Raw genomic sequence first — 21,670 nt, 5'->3', positions numbered from 1 at the left:
AAGACCAAAATAGTTCCAAACGCCAGATCTGAATGAGGGTGGGGGAGGCTCAATTTGCCATGTTGCAAGGAGAGCTTAACTTCTGTCTCGCTAGCTTGCCCTGCGCTCTTCCTTCTGACGATGCTGTCTGTGTTGAGCGCTCAGTGGATCTGCGCTCGACAGTGCAGCCTAGGCGGAGCAGTCGAACGCAGATCCACTGAGCGCTCAACACAGACAGCATCGTCAGAAGGAAAGTTGATCAAATAAATTTAAAATTTTGTATTGTTTGATACATATGCGTACCGAACCGAAAGCACTGTATCGAACGGTTCAATATCGATACCAGTATCGTTGCACCCCTAATATATATATATATATATATCAGCCATTAAAGGGATGTTGTCAAAGTTCGGCTTCATGTGAGCCTCACAATCAAGAAGTGTGCAGACAGTAAAGCTTTTAGACTCGGAATTCTAAATTTATAAATACACATATTCACAAACGGAAAATGTTTCTGCAAGGAAGGAAATTCAGGAGTCAGGAGGTTTCAAGAGTAAATATTTCAACAGCAGCATCATTCCATGAAAAATCTGTCAGTGGCCAACTTCCTTTAGCACCAGCAGACTTTCTTCTACATGGATGGATCAACATGAACGAGCAGCAGCCCCCCTCTAAACTGATGAGAAGCTCAACATTAAGCCCGAGTTCTCTGGGATCCAGAACCTTCAAACAGTCATAAAACCTTATTCAGGACGTAATGCTGTTAGGCTGATGTGGTCTGTCCAATCTGTTACACAGAACGTGATTTCACAGGCACGAGTCAGCTTCATAGGGTTAAAAACTTCCTATATCAGAAAATTATTTTGACACAGAAGGAACTAAGATCACCCTGGTATGAAAAGAGGACTGATTCATCACACTGATGCTGAACTGTGTGATGGCTCATGCTGACAAACAGAAACAGATTTGGTCTATAGTCGGTGTTTCCTGCAGTGTCACAGAGTGAAGACCAAATACTTTGAGTTTCTGTAAGTGAAAATACTCATAGTATGAAAGTAACGTAATTTAACATAGTGTGATTAAATATGCTAAACTCCTGCAGAAGAAGATGAGCTGATTCTGAGGGGGTCAGGTGTAACTCATTCAAATTGCAGCATTTTAAACAGGTTTGTTTTTCTTGTATTCAGACAATGATATAATTTTGATGCAATATTTGATAAAACAAATTTAAAAAGTGAGGCGGATTGTTTTCATGTATGCTCAGCCACAAACATTTAAATCAACATACTCGCTTCTTTGGACAAATCTATTCTACAGGTTCATTATGAAAATACAGTAGAACCCCGACTTACGAAATTAATTCGTTCCCGAGGGTCTTTCGTAAGTCGAAAATGTTTGTAAGTCGAAGCACCCATCGCGCCTTTTGAGTGAAAGATAGGCTATAGGCTAATTGCTAACTACAACAACAATACGTCGTTCAAGTGGAACAGCGAAGCGCAAGTACGAAAGCCAAGGGGGTTGTCACATGATTCGGAAGGCATTGTGGTTATTGTAGGCATTCTGGGCTCAGCCAATCAGAGCCAGCGGATTTCGTTACGCGAGCATTTTGCTGTAACACGGGCAGAAATATTGCCGTTAAGTGCCTTCGTAACTTGAATTTTTCGTTAAATGGGGTATTCGTAAGTCGGGGTTCCACTGTATTGCACATCCCAGAGTCTTTTTGTTGCTTTCAGGATGCAGCACTTAAACCTTATGCAGGAAGATTTAGGCTCAATGCTCTATATTTTCAATATAAATGACAAAAATGTATGCAACGCTCAGAAACATACTATGAATCACTACAGCTTTAATATTAAGTGACTTATGAATATAAATCTGTGGATGTGATCAGAGCTGATAAAGCGTCCAAGCTTAAACACAGGTGTGGTTTTTAATAAGTAACTTCTTATTGAATCCTTTACCGCAGATGCTGCACTTATAGAGTTTCTCCCCTGTGTGAATTGTCATGTGTTCAGTCAGATGCACGTTTTGTTTAAAACTCTTTCCACAAACTGAACAACCAAATGGTTTCTCTCCTGTGTGAATTCTCATGTGTGTCTTCAAATTGCCCTTGAGGCTGAACATTTTACCGCACTCAGTGCAGCTGAAGGACTCCTTCAGAGGAACTGTCTTCTCACTTTGGTTCTGGCGGAGCTGTGATGGCTCGCCGACACACCTGTGCGTTTTGAGCTGCGTATACCAGGTGAACCTTTTGTCACAAGCGCTGCAGCTGAACCGTTTCTCCTCTGTGTGGACAGACATGTGCAGCGTCATGCGTCTTTTGTGCGCAAATCTTTTATCACAAAAAGGGCAGGTGAAGGGTTTCTCTCCCGTGTGAATTCTTACGTGAAGCTGCAGTGTTCCTTTCTGGCTAAAACTCTTCCCGCAGAACGAACATTCAAACGGTTTCTCTCCTGTGTGGATTCTCATGTGTGCCAAGATGTTCCCGCTACAGCTGAAACGTTTCTCACAGACTGAGCAGCTGAATGGTTTCTCTCCAGTGTGCGTTCTCATGTGGCTGATCAGGTGGTCTCTACGGCAGAATGTCCGTCCACACTCAGAGCAGCTAAATGCCTCCTTATCAGTATTTCTTATCTCACTCAGAGAGACAGCGTCACTCCTCAGAGAGTTTAAATGGGGCAGAGATTCTCCAGGTTCCTTCAAAGTTTCGTGGTTTGCTTCAGTCTCAGGTTCTGGGGCTTTAACATCACTTCCTGGTTGTAAGGAAGTGTCTGGATGTAAGCTCCCGCCAGGTCTTGACCTCACATGAATGCCACTGCTGACCATGTCGCTAACCTTGCTGCGGCCTTTTTTCAGTCCTGTGTGGATTTTCATGTGCCTGCTCACGTCACCACTGTACCTGAAACTTTTCTTACAGATGGAGCAGCTGAAAGGTTTCTCTCCTGTGTGAAGTCTCATGTGGCTGATGGAGTTTCCTTTCTGAGAAAATGTTTTGCCACAAAAAGAGCAACTAAAAGGTTTCTCTCCAGTGTGAATTCTCATGTGTGCTTTGAGGTGTGGCTTTCTGCCGAACCTCTGACCACATTCGGAACAGCTGAACGATCGCTCAATGTTACAGTTAATGTCGATAATAGTGAAGTTGTGGTTTTTCCGGCATTTTTGACCTGACTGAGGTTCCTTGTTCTGCTCCCAGTCACCGTCACTCACCTCGGTCTCAGAAGAGTCTGAAGCTTTGTCAGTTCCTGGCTCTGAATGGCTTTCTGGGTCTGAGTTCCTGGCTTCTTTTTTCATTCCAGTCTGATGGCGATGAAGCTGCAAGGACTCTGGTTTCTCCTCAGCATCTTCTTCATTTTTCACGGGACTGAATGTTAATATGGTGACACAGGCCTCCTGCGGACGTCGAAGCTGATCTGCGTCCTGGCTGCTCCAGGCTTCCTCCTGCTCCTCTTTGATGTGTGTGTGCTCTGAGTCCAGGAGGGGGCTCCACTGTTGCTGCTCTTCTTCACCAACAATCACTTTGCGGACATCTGACGGTAAAACTGAAACACAGATAGGACAGATGCTAACAGCTTGTTAACTGAGTTCTAACATGATGCTTTAAGTTAATCTTTACAGGCCTATAGCAGCGAGGATCTGTGCAACAACCTGCTAAACTGTTCCTGTATAACAGAAAGAAGAGGCGTCCTGGAAATGTCAGGTATATGATATTAAACTATTAAACTATACTTTGGTGTGGTTACAAACTCCGATTAATTAATTTTTTTCTATATAGTGCCAAATTACAACAACAGTTGCCTCAAGGTGCTTAATACTGTAAGGTACATTACAATAATACTCAGTAGACAAAGCAGATAAATAAGGAGTCAAACTGTTTCTTGGATACTACAGGCTTTTCTCAAGAACAGATTTTAAATCTGCTGATTATTGATGTTTTTGTTCTTTTAAGAACAGTTGTCATATACACATATTTGTTTTTAAAAAGAAGATATCTGCAAAAAAGACAGCGCTATTTTATAGGTTATTAGTCAGACGTTATGTGAAAGTAGGCAAAATGCTTAGAGGGATCTGAAGGCATCCGCGCAGGAAGTGACCAGCAGGACGAAGCAACCAGAGAAATGAAATGAAAGCCAGCGGTTTCTGGCAACAAAATAATGGTCAGTGACTGAAAGTGAGGCGGCCTCAGGCTGAGATCATGTCAGTTCTGGTGTGAGTGATTAAAGAAGCTACCAATAATACTGACTGACAGTCCAAATCTTACTCTTTCCCTTAGAATGTTCCAGCCCAGTTGTTCTCTGAGGTTTGAAGACTCTGAGAACATCTGGAGCCTGAGCAGGAGGGGCACAGGAGGTAGTGCGCGGCTCTGAGTAGTGATGGATGAAGCGAGGCTTCGTGAAACACTGAAACACTTGGGCTGGAATTCAATCGAGCCACAGAGTGACATCTGCTGGCCAATTTGGCCATCGCTACATCTTAACAATACTTTCCTGTGAAACAGTGATGCACTGGATAACTGTGTCCATCAGTACAAACAAGGACAGAAAAATAAAGACAGCAATCTGTGACTGAGGATGAGTGTGCTTCAGCAAAATTCTCTATCAAAACATTTGTGTTTCTCACCATCGATGTCTTTATAAAGTAAAACACACACAGAAGAGACAACTATGTTTACTGTAATAATCACAGGGTTACAGTTGCTTTTGGGCTCAGTTGGCTCAGAGACTCTGGATGTATTTGCTTGACTTTCAAGATTTCTGGGAGTTAACATCTAACTTAACATCTCATATTCTGACCAATCATAGAAGACTATTTAACACACATCTTTAAATCAGCAACTTCAACCTCTAACCATGAAGAAACTTTCCTGAACTTTAAACTGCTCTGGATTTTCCAACATGTAACACTTGCATGGTGTTTTAGTCAGTGTGAGTGTGGCGCTTCGGTCATAGTGAACCTGCACAATGGGATCAGAACGATGCCACCTTGAAATGAATATGAAAAAAATATTGAAACTGAAATAAATGTACTGAAAAATTGATAGTGAAAAACAATTGATTGAAACCGTCATTTTTTTTCAGTTTCACTCTGCTGGCACTGTTTTGGCGTCCGGGGGCGCGCTGGGGGGCGGGGATTCCGACCCGCATATATTTGCATATATTATGATGCTGACCAATGACTGGAGAAAACACTGACGTCGCAGCTGCGGTCACGGACAAACTTGCACGTGTCTGTTCGGGAATGGCAGCGTTTACATTACCGACTATTTCAAAGTGACAGCCTGAGGTGTTCTTCAGTAAATTGGACTACCAGACAGGAGGACCTGAGGCTCCACCGCATTATTTTTGGTAAGCTAAATGTGTTTCAGAATCAGAATCAGAATCAGAATACTTTATTGATCCCTGGGGGAAATTATTTTTTGTTACAGTGCTCCATTTTAAACCAACATTAAGACAAGACAGACAATACGCTAACTAAGAATAGTACAATATATACATATATATACATACATACATACATAAGTCACTTATAAATAAATATTTGGAAAAGAAACATGTGTAGTTGTAGCAGCAAACAGTGTGTTAAGTGGATGCGTTGTACAGGGAGATGGCCACAGGCAGGAATGATTTCCTGTGTCGTTCAGTGGTGCTTTTCGGTAATCTCAGTCTCTCACTGAACGAGCTCCTGTGACTGACCAGCATGTCATGGAGTGGGTGGGAGGTGTTATCCAACATTGTCTTTATCTTGGACAGCATCCGCCTCTCCGACACCACCTTGAGGGAGTCCAGCTCCATCCCCACAACATTGCTGGCCTTACGGATTAGTTTATTAAGTCTGTTGGCATCTGCGACCCTCAGCCTGCTCCCCCAGCATGCAACAGCATAGAGGATCGCACTGGCCACAACAGACTCATAGAAAATCCTCAGCATTTTCTGGCAGATGTTGAAGGACCTCAGTCGCCTCAAAAAATAGAGACGACTCTGGCCCTTCCTGTAAAGTGCTGTGGTGTTTTTAGCCCAGTCCAGTTTATTGTCAATGTGTACTCCAAGGTATTTATAGTCCTCCACAATGTCAACACTGACCCCCTGGATTGAAACAGGGGTCAAGTGTTTCCTGGTCTTCCTGAAGTCCACGATCAGTTCCTTGGTCTTTGCCACGTTGAGCTGCAGATGATTCTGCTCACACCACGTGACAAAGGAGTCGACCACAGCCCGGTACTCTGTCTCATCATCCCTGCTGATGCATCCAACCACCGCAGAGTCATCAGAAAACTTCTGAAGATGGAGGTCTCTGTGCAGTGGCTGAAGTCTGTGGTGTAGAGGGTGAAGAGGAAGGGGGAGAGGACAGTCCCCTGTGGTGCCCCTGTGTTGCTAATCACCTTGTCAGACACACACTGTGGGAGACGTACATATTGTGGTCTTCCTATCAGGTAATCAACAATCCAGGACACCAGAGAAGCATCCACCTGCATCGCTGCTAACTTATCACCCAGGAGGGTCGGCCTGATGGTGTTGAAAGCACTGGAAAAGTCAAAAAACATGACCCTCACAGTGCTCGCCGGCTGGTCCAGATGGGTGTAGACACGATTGAGCAGGTAGATGATGGCGTCCTCAGTTCCGAGACGAGGCTGATAAGCGAACTGAAGGGGATCCAGATGTGGTCTTACTATGGGTCGCAGCTGGTCCAGGATGAGCCTTTCCAGGGTCTTCATGATGTGGGAGGTCAGTGCCACGGGCCTGTAATCCTGGGGGCCACTGGGACGTGGCGTCTTTGGTACAGGGACGAGGCATGATGTCTTCCACATCACCGGGACCCTCTGCAGACTCAGACTCAGCATAAACAGTTTATGAAAGACTCCACACAGCTGGGGGGCACAGGTCTTGAGGACAAGGGGACTCACTCCGTCTGGTCCAGCAGACTTGCCTGAGTGAAGTCTCCTCATTTGCATCTCAACCTGGTATTGAGTGAAGGTGATGGGTGGGGGAGGGGTGTCAGGAATCTCACAGGAGGCAACATGTGAAGAGAGAGGCTGGCACAGTGGTGTGGCTCTGGATTCCAGGCTGACTGCAGGTGAGGTTGTGGGGGTGGGAGCAGACACTGTGGTGTCGAATCTATTGAAAAACAGATTCAACTCGTCGGCTCTATTCTCACCTCCCTCAGCTCCCCTGCTGTTGGTTGGCCTGAATCCAGTGATGGTCTTCATGCCCCTCCACACCTCTCTCATGCTGTTCTGCTGGAGTTTCCACTCCAGCTTCCTCCTGTAATTGTCCTTAGCCTCTCTGATCTTGTCCTTTAGTAACACCTGGATCTTCCTCACCTCCTCTTTGTTGCCCCCTCTGAAAGCCCTCTTCTTGTTGTTGAGGAGGGCTTTGATGTCCTTAGTCACCCACGGCTTGTTATTTGGGTAACAATGAACAGTCTGAGCTGGAACAATGGAGTCGGTGCAGAAAGTTATGTAGTCTGTGATACACTCAGTAAGCCCATTGATGTCCTCGGCGTGAGGCTCACAGAGTGTTTCCCAGTCGGTCACCTCGAAACAGCCCTGTAGTTCTGCTATTGCCTCCTCTGACCACCTCCTAACAGTCCTGGTGGTCACAGGTTCCCTCCTCACAATTGGCACATAGCGGGGGGTGAGGTGAATCAGGTTATGATCTGACCTACCAAGTGGGGGGAGGGAGGAGGAGCTGTATGCATCCTTGACGTTAGCATACAGTAAGTCTAAAGTTTTCTCTCCCCTGGTGGGACAGTCCACATATTGTTTGAATGTTGGTAGTGTATTGTCCAGTGATACATGGTTGAAGTCACCCGAGATCACAATAAAGGCACTCGGGTGCTGAGTCTGTAGCCGAGCTATGGCAGAGTGGATAGTGTCACATGCAGCTGTGGGGTTAGCAGAGGGGGGAACATAAACAGCCACCAAGATGACGTGAGAGAATTCCCTGGGTAAATAATACGGCCTGAGTCCAACAGCACACAGTTCAGTGTCCGGGCAACAAATCCTTTCTTTGATTGTTATGTTGGCAGGGTTACACCACCGGTTGTTAACTAAAACAGCAAGCCCACCTCCTTTACGCTTACCGCTAGCGATGCTGTCCCTGTCCGCCCGAACAGTGTGGAAGCCTTCCACGGAAGCATTCTCATCGGGAATGACCTGGTGCAGCCATGATTCGGTGAAACACATCAGGCTACACTCTCGGTATTCCCTCTGACTCCGTACCAGTGCTGAGAGCTCGTCGATTTTAATTGCCAACGATCGCACATTTCCCATCACGATAGACGGCAGACACGGTTTAAACCTCCTCCTCGCTTCGAGCCTCCGCTGTCTCACCGTCACCTTTTTTCTTCTCTTCTGTCCTTGACCTCTGCATCCCCGATGTGTTTTCCTCCAAATTTCAGCTGGTACTTCTGCGGGCACTTCTGCGGGCCTGGCCAGCGAGCCGGCCGGCATCAGGGCGATCAGCTGATCTCTGGAGTAAACAGTCCGTGCGTGTAGGAGATGTGCCGCGGTCCCGTTCCATGATAAAAGTAACAGTTCCACGGCCACCAGAAGAACAAAAACTCTCTCAATCCACATGATTGAGTAAGAGATAGAAAACGGAGGAAAATACAAGTCAGAAAAAAAAAAGAATACGTAAGAAAAAAGAGCTAAACTAAGAGAAAAGCAGGAGCGACTGTAACAGGCTGCACGCTGGTTGGCGCATGCGCACTATGCGCATGCGCACGTTTGTAAGCTAATCCGTAACTAAGGTCCTTAGCTAGATACCTAGATAGCTAAGGACCTAGCTAGCTGAGATGACCACTCGGCTGTCGGGGAAACTAGTTTTGTAAAGTTCGTTTAGCAAACCCGTGCAGGTGAATGAATTTACCCTGACTAAAGAAATCAAGAGAAACGCACCGGGCTGCTCAGTGACTAACCACGCTTACTGTACTCTTATTATGAGTATTATACTGTAAGAGCAACAGGCTGGACTCTGCTTCTGCTCCTGTGCAGAGCTGATTATTAAATATGTGCAAACAGCAGCATGTTTTCTGTCGCTTTCCACATGTGGAAGGACATTAACGCCAACTTTTAAATTCCCCTCATTAGTCAATAGCTATGGATTAAATAGCAAAGCCCGATACTTATGTACTGAAACCAACTACTTCCGCTTGGCAGCTTAAGTTAAAATTTTTAATTTTTCCTCTGATTATTTTTTAGCACTGACTGTATATTTTTAAACTGAGTTTGTTGCAAATATTCAGGTTAAAAAACTGTCCGAATTATTTTTAATGAGTTATGTTCACAAAGTCACATGTGCAGTACTCTGTACAGCTTGCATCCTTTAGGACAAATAATTTGAAGCATTAATATTTCTTGTTCAATACTGAGCTGATAACACCTCCGTATGTTGTGACCAGGATGCAGCAGCAGACTGAACCTCGACTGAAACCTGCTCCATCATCTCATCTTTGCAGATGTCCATTTATAAAGCATCAACAACTCAAAGGTAAACATGATATTAGAAAATGTGTTAGTAAAGCCTTTAAAACAAATAAAAAATAAACAGCTGTCGGCAGAACTGTAGGACTGAACAACTTCAGATCCCGAGTGTGTGAGGACGGAGAAGGATCAGCTCTATTTCAGATTTGAGATAAACTTTATATTTCAGTTTGTGATGATTCTGTTTGTGATTACAGGAGCTGTCCTCAGATTCAGACCTCAGCACCACCCAGTGACAGCAGACAGATCATCCTATATCTTCAGTCTTTGTAGTAACTCCAAAATTAACTGAAGAAAACAGTACAAAGGTTAAAGTACCACATGTGCTGTCAGTGAAAGCTGCAGCTGTTTTATTGATAAATTTAAAGACAAAAAGTCAAAAGGATTAATCACCCCTGTAACTGTGTCACTATACATCAGCATTAACAGGACCTCAGTTTGGTGTTTCAGGAAACTGCTGATCTCAGACCTGCACAACTATGGCGTTATTTTTGTGCCACTCTTCTGAGCGCACGTAAAAAAAATTTGCAGGTGCAAGTGTTGCATTTTGAGGAGAAATTTATTTTGAGCGAAGAAAAGCTGAATTTGAGTGAACAAAATTCATTACTGCGTGCAAAACATGTATTTCAGTGTTTGCTATTATCCACACACACACACACACACACACACACACACAACAGCAGCCCCTCTCGCTCAGTTTTTGCATTTGTGCTCGCTCGCAATGTGTTGCTCGCGCTCTCAACATTTCTGCCAGTGCGTGCTCAACTCTTTCTCTACACCGTTATATTTGTGCCACAAAACCAGCCAATCACAGACTTGGATGCAAAAAAATCTGATTGGCTGTTCTGGTCTCCAATCAGCTCGAAATGATGAAATGCAATATCCCAGAATGCATTTCGTCCAAAACTCAAACGAGGCAGTGGCGGAGGAACGCAGAGTGGCAGAGTTTGAACTATTACTCTGTCTGGGTCACAAAATAAACTTTTAAGATATTTTCATGCGAGAATGTTTCTGTGTAAACTTCTAATATCTGCTCGATTCATCAAGACATCACATATTTGCATAAGTGCTCTAATGTTTTCGGAGATGCCTGTTACCCACCAGCTGACCGCACAGCTGGAGTGGCCATTGGGCATCCTGGACATTTGCCCGGTGGGCCGATGATGATTCTTCATTTTTATGTTTGCTTGTTTTTGTAATGGTATAAACAATGAAAGGTGGTGGATTAACCAATTGGTCATGATCAGCTCTGGGCTGGACCAATTACAACACATCTGTATGGAGGGGAAAAGGAACACGATTCGTCCTGGACTTCAGCTACAATGAAAAAGACACAAAGCTGGAGTTATTCTGTCTTTACGTTGCACAGCTACCTCTTCTTCTCTCATTCTCTCCCCCTCCCTCTCCTGTTGCTACTTCAATCATGAAATTGATCAATGATCAGCTGTCATTAGAATTTATTTAATATTACTTTCTAGTATCAGCTGATGTTTGCTGGAGCCACAGCTGTAAAGCTGCTGCTCATGGTACCGGTTTGGAAACATGAAGGTGATACAAATCATACATATATACCAACAAGACAGTGTACGTCACTGTCACAACAGCGTTTGTTTTATTCAAAGGATTTATGGTTTTTCCTGTAACACCTGGTGGTGTAGTCGGTGATCTTTTGTCAGTTCAGCCTTTTATATTATGTTTAACCCGAGTGACCACCCGGTCGGCTGGTGGGTAACAGGCATCTCCGAAAACGTTAGAGCACTTAAGCAAATATGTGATGTCTTGATGAATCGAGCAGATATTAGAAGTTTACACAGAAACATTCTCGCATGAAAATATCTTAAAAGTTTATTTTGTGACCCAGAAAGAGTAATATTTCAAACTCGCAGCAATGAAGTTTGTTCACTCAAATTTTGCTTTTCTTCGCTCAAAATAAATTTCTCCTCAAAATGCAACACTTGCACCTGCAAACCTTTTTTACGTGCGCTCAGAAGAGTGGCACAAAAATAACGCCATTCACAACTTCTGTTTTAAACACTGAATGTACTCAGCTACATGAAGAGCACGTGATGTTTTCTCTGACACAATAAAGGTTGTTATTTGTATTTGAACTAAAAACTTGTGATCTGGAATTTCACTGTTTTTTGACACTAGTGTGTTATTTATCATAAAGTAATTCAGAGTCATTCATACCAGAGTAACCAGAGAGCACAACATATATTTAACTTTCTACAGGACTTAAAGCTATGACATTATGTAAAAGTCCAGACCCTCTGAGGATTATCTGAGTACTTCTAACATTACACAAAGCAAAGGTCTCCATCAGTGTTCATGAAATGCTGGGTTCATCCTTCTTGTGAGGGAGCTGCTGGTGAAGATCACGAGCCCTGCTGGATCCCGGCGATGAGTTTCAGTCTTCCTGGTGTTTCTGAAATGATGCCTCTCACTGTGGGTCAACAGAACTTCTGGCACAGGACAGCTGTAATGAAAGAAATTGAAGTTTTGAAAACAAATCTTGGAAATGCCCTATATGTGAGAAGCAGATTTTGTATTTACTTTTCTTTTGCCAATCAAGATAACTAAAAGTATAATTTTCACCATTCAATTACTAACCTTGTCATCTCCTGCACTGTCTGTTCTGGGCTCTGGGCTCGTCCTTCCCAGCGCTCATGAGACTGCTTTGCTGCACTGTGGTATGAGGTGCTAACCTGTTGAGTGTTGGGAAGGTTAATGTATTTCACTACACATTACAGAAGTAACATATTCTGAATACTTTACAACTACATGAATGTGCTATTGCTGTGTGATTTATTACTGAAGGTTACTCTCCACACCAACACCAGCTAGATGTTTAAATCTTAATATAAATGAGTAACAGTAGGTGGACATTAGGTAAGGCTGCACTTTTTGCAGTCATCTCGTATAGAAAACGAATCCTAGCGTATATAAAACAGGTCCGCGGCTCCGAACCGTAGTAAAGGGACCTCTGGCTGATACGAAAACTAGCTTTACTTTGTTGTCTGGGTCAACTTTGCTAGCGAGAGACAGAGGGAGGCGTTGAAAGGCTGCTTATTGTTTCAGAGGAAAACAGGAACACGGTGTACAGTCGAGTCTTAACAGCTTACTTACAGCTGGGCTCGTCAGGCACTCTGTTTGGCTACTTTTCCTTGTTTTCCCTCCCTCGCTCACAGACACATCACGGGTACAGCAGTGCATTCTCCCTGCAGCACGGACTACACTGCCCAACAGGGTACATTGTTTAGGGCGATGCCTGTAACACTCTGCTATTGCCTTCATATTAAATCATTTTTGTGAATAATTTTTAAAAATATTTCTTCACTTATGTAGGGGTGACATGGACCGCGAGATAGAGAGAGCATGTTTTGTTTGGGTTTACCAGAATTACCAGAAACAGAGAGGACATAGCCGAACATATGAAACAGGAAAATACCGCCATGTAATCCATTTATTTCAGCAAAGTAACTGTATTCTGAATACCACGGTTAAACAGTAACTGTAACTGATACATTTACTCATATTTTGTATTTTAAATACGTAACGCCGGTGCATGTATTACGTTACTGCCCAACACTGCCTGTTGAGATCCTGAGATCCGCTCCTAGAACACCGGCCTCCAACTCCTACAGAGACACGGGTGTCCCTAAATTTAGCAAATATTAGCTTCAGGCTAGCTTGCTACGACGAATAGGCTAATACCAGCATTTTACCACAACTTCACCAGATGTAGCTAAAAAAACTAAACTAATGTCCAGCCCAGTGGGACAGCAAGGAAAGATGACAAAAATATTTACTTACCTGCGGTTTAGAGGGTCAAGCTGAAATTGAAGCAGCCATTGAAAGACGGGAAGAGAGAACGATGGCAGCTTGGTCAGCACTAGTGGCCTCTATAATGTATGCAAATACACGCAGGTCAGAATCCCCGCCCCCCCAGCGCGCCCCCGGACGCCACAACAGTGCCAGCAGATTGAAGCTGAAAAAAAAATTTGTTTCAATTAATTGTTTTTCACTATCAATTTTATTTTCACTTTCAATACAAGATTTTTCAGTACATTTATTTCAGGTTTTTTCAGTTTCATTTCAAGGTGGCGTCATTCTGATCCCACAGTTTTTGTGTTATTCCCAATAAAAGCATCAGTGGGAATAAAGAAGAAGGAAAAACATACTGAGGTGAAGTCACTGCTGCAAATTACATTTTCTGTTGAAAGTAGAAAAAATTTGGGAACAGACGAAGGCAAAGCTGTTGTATTTTCTCACTGAAAGCAGAGGTGGTTTTTAGTAAGTTTCCAGTGCAGTGTGCCTCTCTCTCTGTCTGCTGGAGTGTTGGAGCGCACCCACCAGTCTGTCTGTCTCTAACCTATAAGCTAGTAATCATTCAAATAAGACATTTATATATTATGATATATAAATTACATATCGATATAATGTTCTAGATAGTCTAGTCTTCTGGCTACTATTCACAATCCACAGGAAAAATAATAAGAGAGAGAGGGGATTATTTTGTTTTGCACATGCACGTATAATTAATTGAAGTTGTAGTATAAAAAAATATGAATTCATTAATTCAGAAGTCCAAACGATTCTGAATGTTTGCTCCCGGCAATATAACACTGAATATTTCATCAGTGACATGTGAGGTTACCTTAAACACAGCCCGGCAGTCTTTTTTCTCTTGAACAATAAAATATTAAAAACTGTCGTGAGTTCACCTGGTGATATTCTCACGCACGAGGCAACTGCGAAAACGGCAAATAAACGAATGTTGTTCACAGCACAGAAAGAGTCAACCATCATTATCGTTCCCCTCGTGCAGCCTCACAGCTAAAGTGTGCAGGTTACTTTGTGTGCACTCAAATGGAGTCGAGTCAACCAGCGCTACCTGTGTCACAGCCTCCTATGGAACGCCAGCACTGACATGATGAATTAATTAAATACACCATTAAATAATTAATAAAAATTGGAAATAATTCATTAAATAAATATTTACAACACACTTAATTAATTAATAACACATTTAAATCATTATTCACAATTTTAATTATTTAATGATGCATTTAATTCATTTTGGCACTTTTGTCCCCTTCATGTCTCACCTTGAAATCATTTCATCTGTCAGCCTCACCCATCAAACTCAGGGGGCGGGGTTAATGCTGCCACTGCAGCTTCTCTAACATTTGATTGGTTGTCGTGCAAAGCAAGTCAAGACAGGTCGATCCTAGATAATCGATTGCTTGTGTGGACTTGGGGCAGCCAGGTATCCCAGAATGCATTTCAAATCACAGGCAGCAATGGTTTTAAAATAACCTGTTTTTCTGTCACCAGCTACACTTTTAACAGTGTTTTCGCCGCGAATGTCACACGTCTGGTCAGGTTGTCAACATAGAACGTGTTTGCAAAAGTGCTCAGGTGTTTTCAGAGACATCATTCGCTCTGCGAACAGTCAGCTGACAGAGAGCACCGAGCTCACAGCCCCGGTGTTCCAGCTTCACTGTTTGTTTGTTTTTGTCTGTTTGTTTGGGGTTTTTTGTTTTTGGGGGGGGGGGTTACGTTAACCGGTTTGTTTACATATTCCACTCTCCGTGTTCCACATGTTGCATTCGCAGATTCTCATTTTCACCGAACGATCGTCTCTTTCCGCCTGGTCTTGTGTCTCTGTGCTTCTGTAACATAAAGAACGAGCTGACATTTTTCTCACGAAACCAGCGATCAGCTCAACAGACCCTCAGTTTACCTGCATGCATCCTCCTCCTCATCTGTCAGCTGTTTAACACCTGCTGCTAATTCAAGAAACACGCCCACGTTACCTGGTGATAGTCACAGTTTAACTGGGCAGCCGGTGCTCGATATAACGCAATGTTAGCGCATTTTTCTGCACAAGATAAGTAAATATAGTGTTTTCCCCGAGCGCAGAGCTGCTGGAGCTTGTTTCCTTACAGAGCACTTTATAGGCGAACAGCTTCATCAGCGGCTGATGTCCAATCACAGCTTTGAAACCTCAGCTGAGTTTTAGCTCTCAGTGGTTAAACGCTGGACTTCATTCACTCAGGTTCTGTCTGTCGGGTCACGTTTACTTCGCTGTTTTATTTACAACTGAGCAAATCGGTTTGGCTGAGGTTAAAGTTACGTTTCATAACTGCATAGTTTCACAGACGTTTAATGGTTCACTGGCACATGTGTTAGACTGAACTATTCTGGTGTGTTTTGGATTTAACAGTGAATTTTGAGATTAAACTGACATTTAAAACGTTTTTATTGAAAGAGGAAAGAGAAGAGAAGGCGCATTTCCACCGAGAGGAGCAGAGTTTGCAATAGAGATGGCACGATACCACTTTTTTATGTCCGATACCGATATCACAAATTTGGATATCTGCCGATACCGATATGAAGCTGATATAGTGTTTTTTTAATCAATAAAACTGTTTTTTAATATCTTGCTGCATTTTGTAGAAGTTCATACTCAAGTTTAACTAAACAACAACACTAAAGCTATTCTGTTATACCTGTATGTAAAAAACACACTGCACCCAAAATATTTCATAGTTCAGCAAAACTGATCAATCTAATAAACGTAAACCTGCAACATCCTCCCTACTCTGGTATTTTAAAGAGTACTTACCAGAAATATTAAACAACCTAACTAACAGGGCTGCAAACTCCCAGCAAAAAAAAATAGGGAACCACCCCCCGCCCTCCACCTCATGATGCTTAATCGATGTAATCAACCTTAATTTGATGCAGTGTGAAAAAATGCACAGAAATCAATTATTTTTCAAGAATAATTAAACAGATTCAACATCTTTCTTCAACAGAACTGCAGACTGCACAGATGGTTCCCAAAGGAAAAAGTACTACAGCTTACTAGGGTATATTAGACTTAACAGTTACTATATACAGTAATGGACTTCTATACATTTTACATCAGATTAAAACTTTGGGTGTAAGATTCAGATAATTATTTATTAAAAGCTCCACATTTTAAATGAGTGTCAGTTTTGGCCGGCGGTCATAGGTTCTGTCCAATAATATGACGCGAGACTGGAGTAAAAGACATCCATGGATTGGCCCTTTATTAAAGAAGGAGCATGATAAGAGCACAAACACTAACTACAACTAGTGATGTGACGTTCTGTATCGAGGCTTCGGAGCGTGTGTCGAGTAATGGAGGGGGCGTTTCCGCGAAGCGCGTATCGAGGCTTGCTTCATTTATGGGAGGAGCTGAAAATGATGACGTCCGAAGCCTCGCTGCCCGGCTGTACCACGTGACTGGTTCATGAAGTGGTTCGAACTTTGCCGCGAGATATGACAGCGATATAAACCCCTCAGACTTCATTCAAAATGTGGGTGTTTGATGGAGAGTTGTTAGTGAGAGTTTGGAGACAGTTTGGAGGTTTATGAGAGTGAGGAGAGAAAGTCAGGAGAGAATGGAGCCAGCTAAGAAGAGGAGGATGTCCTCCCCTGTGTGGGAACATTTTGATCTTATTCCTCCCAACAAGGTATGTAAATTTCTACAGAAGATGTATTTTCATGATACTGATGGTGCAATACAATTTATGTTGAGCTGTCTTGACTTTTGTACAAGGTGAAGTGTTTGCTATGTGCCAGGGAGCTGGGCTATAACAACAACACCTCATCCATGCTTAGGCACTACAGAGCTTTGCATGAGAATAAGAGGAACACCGATTGTGGAGCAAGACCAGGTGAGCCATCAAATGCAGTGATAATATAGGATGCAGTAATGTTACTAAATGATATAACAATATTATACAACTGTTATAAGTTACGTGTGTGATATTTATATTTGTGCTTTGTCTTTATTGTCTTTCTTCAGGAGAACAATCTCAAATAGATGAAGACCTGGTTACCATGGTGATTGAGGACTCCCAGCCATTTAGCATTGTGGAGGACAAAGGATTCAAAAGATTTGTTAAATCATTAAATCCCAGCTATGTTCTCCCCACTAAAAAGGTCATAAAAGCAGTGAAAATTTAGTTTTTACAGAATAAAATGTGAACAGGCAGGACTCAGTGTGTAGCTGTCCATACCTCAACGTTACAAAAGCACAACTACTGTCCACACCCCAACCACACCTCACCTCACAGTAAATGATCATTTCCATTTAAGCATTTCCAAATAATCATTTCCCATACTGCCACTATAAATATACACAGTATACTGCCATCACTACAATATACATGTTTTACACACTCCTTTTGTTGTTGACATTTACAGGCTGTGTGCAAAAGGCCACACTCTTCAAATTCATGCCAGCTATTATTTTTACGTCCAGTAGGTGTCCTGCTAGAGCAAATGAAGCTTCATGAAGCTTCGCGTTGGGGTGAACCAATTGGATGAAAAGCTTCAGTGCTTCATGGGGCTTCATCTGCCCATCACTAACCACAACTAAACAAAATGGCTTCCTTTTATACTCTACCTTTTCAGGTGAGCATCTGGAATAGCCCAAGTACGGGGGTTAACTAATCAAAATGAACACATAACCCTCCACACAAACAAACATACAATAACATTAAAGCACATCACAAACATATACATATTTCCAACACATACTATAAACAGACCAATAACATAAGCTTCACTCATTTCTATCTAAATTAAAACCCTCTTTAACCACACCCCCTAACCCGGCACACTGGTCTGCTCCAAGAGCTCTTAAACAGGTGATTGAGCCGCTTTCACTCTTTTGCTCCACATCCTGCAAGAAGCAACCAGGACTTGTGAGTACCTTTACAAGTTCTCATTTCACATACGTTTAGGTTATTGATAAATGATTAACTGCAAGCAGCTCTAACTTTGGCTCTTCTCCGACACAGGTAGGATGGCCAGGTCCACTGTCTCTTTTCCGTTACAAGCTGTCAATTTAATCGTATGTCAAATAACCTAATAAAAGACTCCATAAGAACTAATGTGTTTTCTTTATTACCCTATTTTAAATTCCCCATCCAACAATTTATTATTAACAATACCAACCAGGTAATGGAACCCCTGGTCTCCATTACAATGAGAATAAGAAAGAAAAGTATGTCTTTGTGCCCCTTTCCCTGTTAATGCCCTATCGGCCCCCCGGCTAAACTTTGCTAGATCCGCCCCTGCACAGTTACCAGCCGTCAGCTGTAGAAAAAGATCCTGGAGTAGAAAGTAATATTAAATACATTCTAACAACAGTCAAGCTTAAACGTGCTGCTGTTGTTCAGCCGCTGGTTTCCTCTTTCTGGCGCAAAAACAAAGAAGAGAGACGATCAGCTGATCATTGATCAGTTTCATGATTGAAGTAGCAGCAGGAGAGAGAGAGAGGCAGTCGCTCCATATATCGGTTGTTAAGCTTAACGCTGGAATGCTTTACAAACATTCAGAGATGAACTTACACACTTGCTTTACTTCTCTCTGGGATCACTTCCTCAGAGATGAAATGCCGGTTTGGTAGCGAGGCTACAAACACACAGCTGCTCTATCACGTGAGCACACTGCTGCGACGTGCTACGGTTATGAGCAGAGTTACGCCGTGTAGTTTTGTGAGGTGCTTTTTTTGATATTTAATGGATCGGATTACATCTTTTATTTCTCTCTGATATCCGATCCAGTAATTTGGGTCAGTATCAGACCGATACGTAATATCGGATCGGTCCATCAACAGCGTGTTCATCATGCAGACTGCAACCTGCACAGAAATATTACATCTGTTTTTTAATAGTTATTCAACTGTATTCTAAGCACAGTTTAGAGTTTACTTAACTAAAAATAAATGAGGTTAACATATGATTTGTGTGTTTTTTGGGGTTTTTTTGGGGTGTTTCGGTCATGTTACGTTTACCTGTCAAAGGCTTGTTAGAAACTATGAAACACATCGTGGCTCAAGAGTTGGGAGTTCGCCTTGTAATCACAAGGTTGCTGGTTCGAGCCCCGGCTTGGACAGTCTCGGTCGTTGTGTCCTTGGGCAAGACACTTCACCCGTTGCCTACTGGTGGTGGTCAGAGGGCCCGGTGGCGCCAGTGTCCGGTAGCCTCGCCTCTGTCAGTGCGCCCCAGGGTGGCTGTGGCTACAATGTAGCTGCCATCACCAGTGTGTGAATGACTGGATGTAGTGTAAAGCGCTATACAAATACAGGCCATTTACTATTTACATCGTGCAGACTTCTGGATGTTAGAAGAAAACTAATACTGCTCATGAAGGAGACTAAAGGCAGGAAGGTGTCCTTTAAAACTAAACCTGTTAATAGGACCTCCCTATTTATATCACAGTTAATGATATAGCACGTGTATTTCAGTAATAGCCTGCTGATTTCAGTGGTGAACAGTCACACAGCTCCGTGGGCGTTATCTGTGATACTCCTTAACTATAACTTATCCAAGTTAACTTCAGTTAACCATTCAGACAGTCAGACGGTTCTTTTGCAATGAAAAATCTAAACACCCATGTCACTGGTAGGTTTCCAGCTGTTTACATTACAGCTGCTTATGCAGTAACCATGGTAACCACAGACTCTGAGTGGCTGGATCTACGCAGGTCAGGCAACAATTTTACATGTATGATCTTAAAACAGGACACAGCCACTATACGTGCTGGCCTCATATCAAATGTGAACGCAGACTGAGTCTATGTTTGACGTTTTTTATATCTAATCTTCCTCTCAAACATTTAAACAGCAGCGAGTCTGCAGCTGAGGGAACAAACTCAAACTGTTCGAACAGGTTTGTTAATTTGGTGATTTATTAAATGTGTAACTGTTATTCTAATCTGCTGCTGAGTCTCTTACACTGATGAAAATGCAGAAAACACAGATCACACCTGTTCAACCAATCACTTTCATTCCACTTTGATCTGGACAAACTGACGCTTCATCTCTGTTACAGTGTTGCTATATGTTTGTGTTCTTTATGCTGTAGATTTTCACGTCTCTGGAATAGTTGGCAGTAATAAGGATGATTTTCTGTAAAATCATATAGATATGAGCCGTGACATATTCATAGTTGGCAGTTAGATAGTCAGCTGGGAAACTTTGTGTTAACTCATGGAGCTGAGGATATCGTGGACATGCTGACCTCGCTGCGTGGTGTACAGAGCGAGGTCAGCATGATTAATATTCACAATAAAAATATTAGCCGAACATCATGAAGTCTGTATGTGTTTCATAGTGTCGAACAACCTTTGTACAGTTAAAGCCAGCAGTTACTACATGACGGAAACACCAACGTTATCTCTTTTATGTGTTTATACACAGGTCACGCTGATTACTGAACAAAAACCCAAAGATCAGATGTTAAACAGATTTATTTGCTCTCTCTCCTCCTTAAACATGTTTTTAATGTTAGTTATAATTCAGAATTGGCGACTGAAACACGTAGGACACATAAGAACATCAGGAAATAAAACCCCGATAAATATAACCTCAGTAAAAGAAGTCAGCGGGGGTTACTACAGCTGTGTACCGGGGCCTGCGCTTTGTCGGTGGTAATAACAGCTCGATTGCTTGCGAGGCGAGCGGGTCTATCCCACGCTTTGCCGTGAGACTGGGCAGACATCTCCGAAATCATCGAAACACTTTTGCAAAGAGGCTGTATCTTGACAAACCGACCAGACACATGAAGATTAAACCACTACATTCTCCTCTAAAAAAATATTAAAACGGTATTTGGTGACACACAAACAGGGTTTTTCAAAGCTCAGTTCTGTTAGCTTCCACATGCCGGTTGTTGTGTGCTAGAAACAATGGCCACCAGGCCAAAGCAATGGTTTTGACTCGATCAGCGTTAACCCCGCCCCCTGAGTTTGATGGGTGAGGCTGACAGATAAAATTATTTCATGGTGAGACCCGAAGGAGTCAACTGTGCCAAAATGAATTAATTAAATGTGTCCAAAATATTTATTTAATTCATTATTTTCCATTTTAATTAATTATTTAATGGTGTATTTAAATAATTCATTATGGCATTCCTGGCGTTCCATAGCCTACAGCCACATTAACTTGTGACAAGCATCTGCACCACGTTTTATTCCTGTTTCATGGACAATACATTTGGAACTTTCAGTGTTTTCTGTTCTTGTGTCTTGCACATAAACCTTAAACCAATGAAATGGTATTGTGTACTTACTGTCAGCCTACCTACATCAGTAAGAAATGCCGAATTAGGTGATTTCTAGAACTTTGTGTATATAGTTTGGCAAATCGTTTTCAAACCCACCGCCGTC

The 21,670-nt window shown here is 42.6% G+C and overlaps 1 protein-coding gene across 3 annotated transcripts in view; it reads right to left on the bottom strand.

Annotated features, from left to right (window-relative positions):
* Positions 1 to 21,670, bottom strand: part of LOC147304533 (uncharacterized) — a 37,739-nt gene that overhangs the window by 14,824 nt on the left and 1,245 nt on the right. Inside the window, exon 2 of one of the 3 annotated variants that reach the window (XM_086279490.1) lies at positions 2,365 to 3,518. In XM_086279490.1, coding sequence (XP_086135616.1) covers positions 2,365 to 3,518 — 1,154 coding nt within the window. Of the gene's footprint in view, positions 1 to 238; positions 3,519 to 21,670 lie in introns of those variants that run through there. The other 2 variants (XM_086279491.1, XM_086279489.1) reach the window with 2 other exon arrangements.

The sequence above is a fragment of the Aulonocara sp. 'chitande type north' Nkhata Bay genome, linkage group LG22 (genome assembly GCF_057382095.1).
Source record: "Aulonocara sp. 'chitande type north' Nkhata Bay isolate Kocher_YH1m ecotype deep benthic linkage group LG22, A_spYH_male_GT1.1, whole genome shotgun sequence".
Lineage (NCBI taxonomy): Eukaryota > Metazoa > Chordata > Actinopteri > Cichliformes > Cichlidae > Aulonocara > Aulonocara sp. 'chitande type north' Nkhata Bay.
This window is presented reverse-complemented; position numbering and strand designations above follow the sequence as displayed.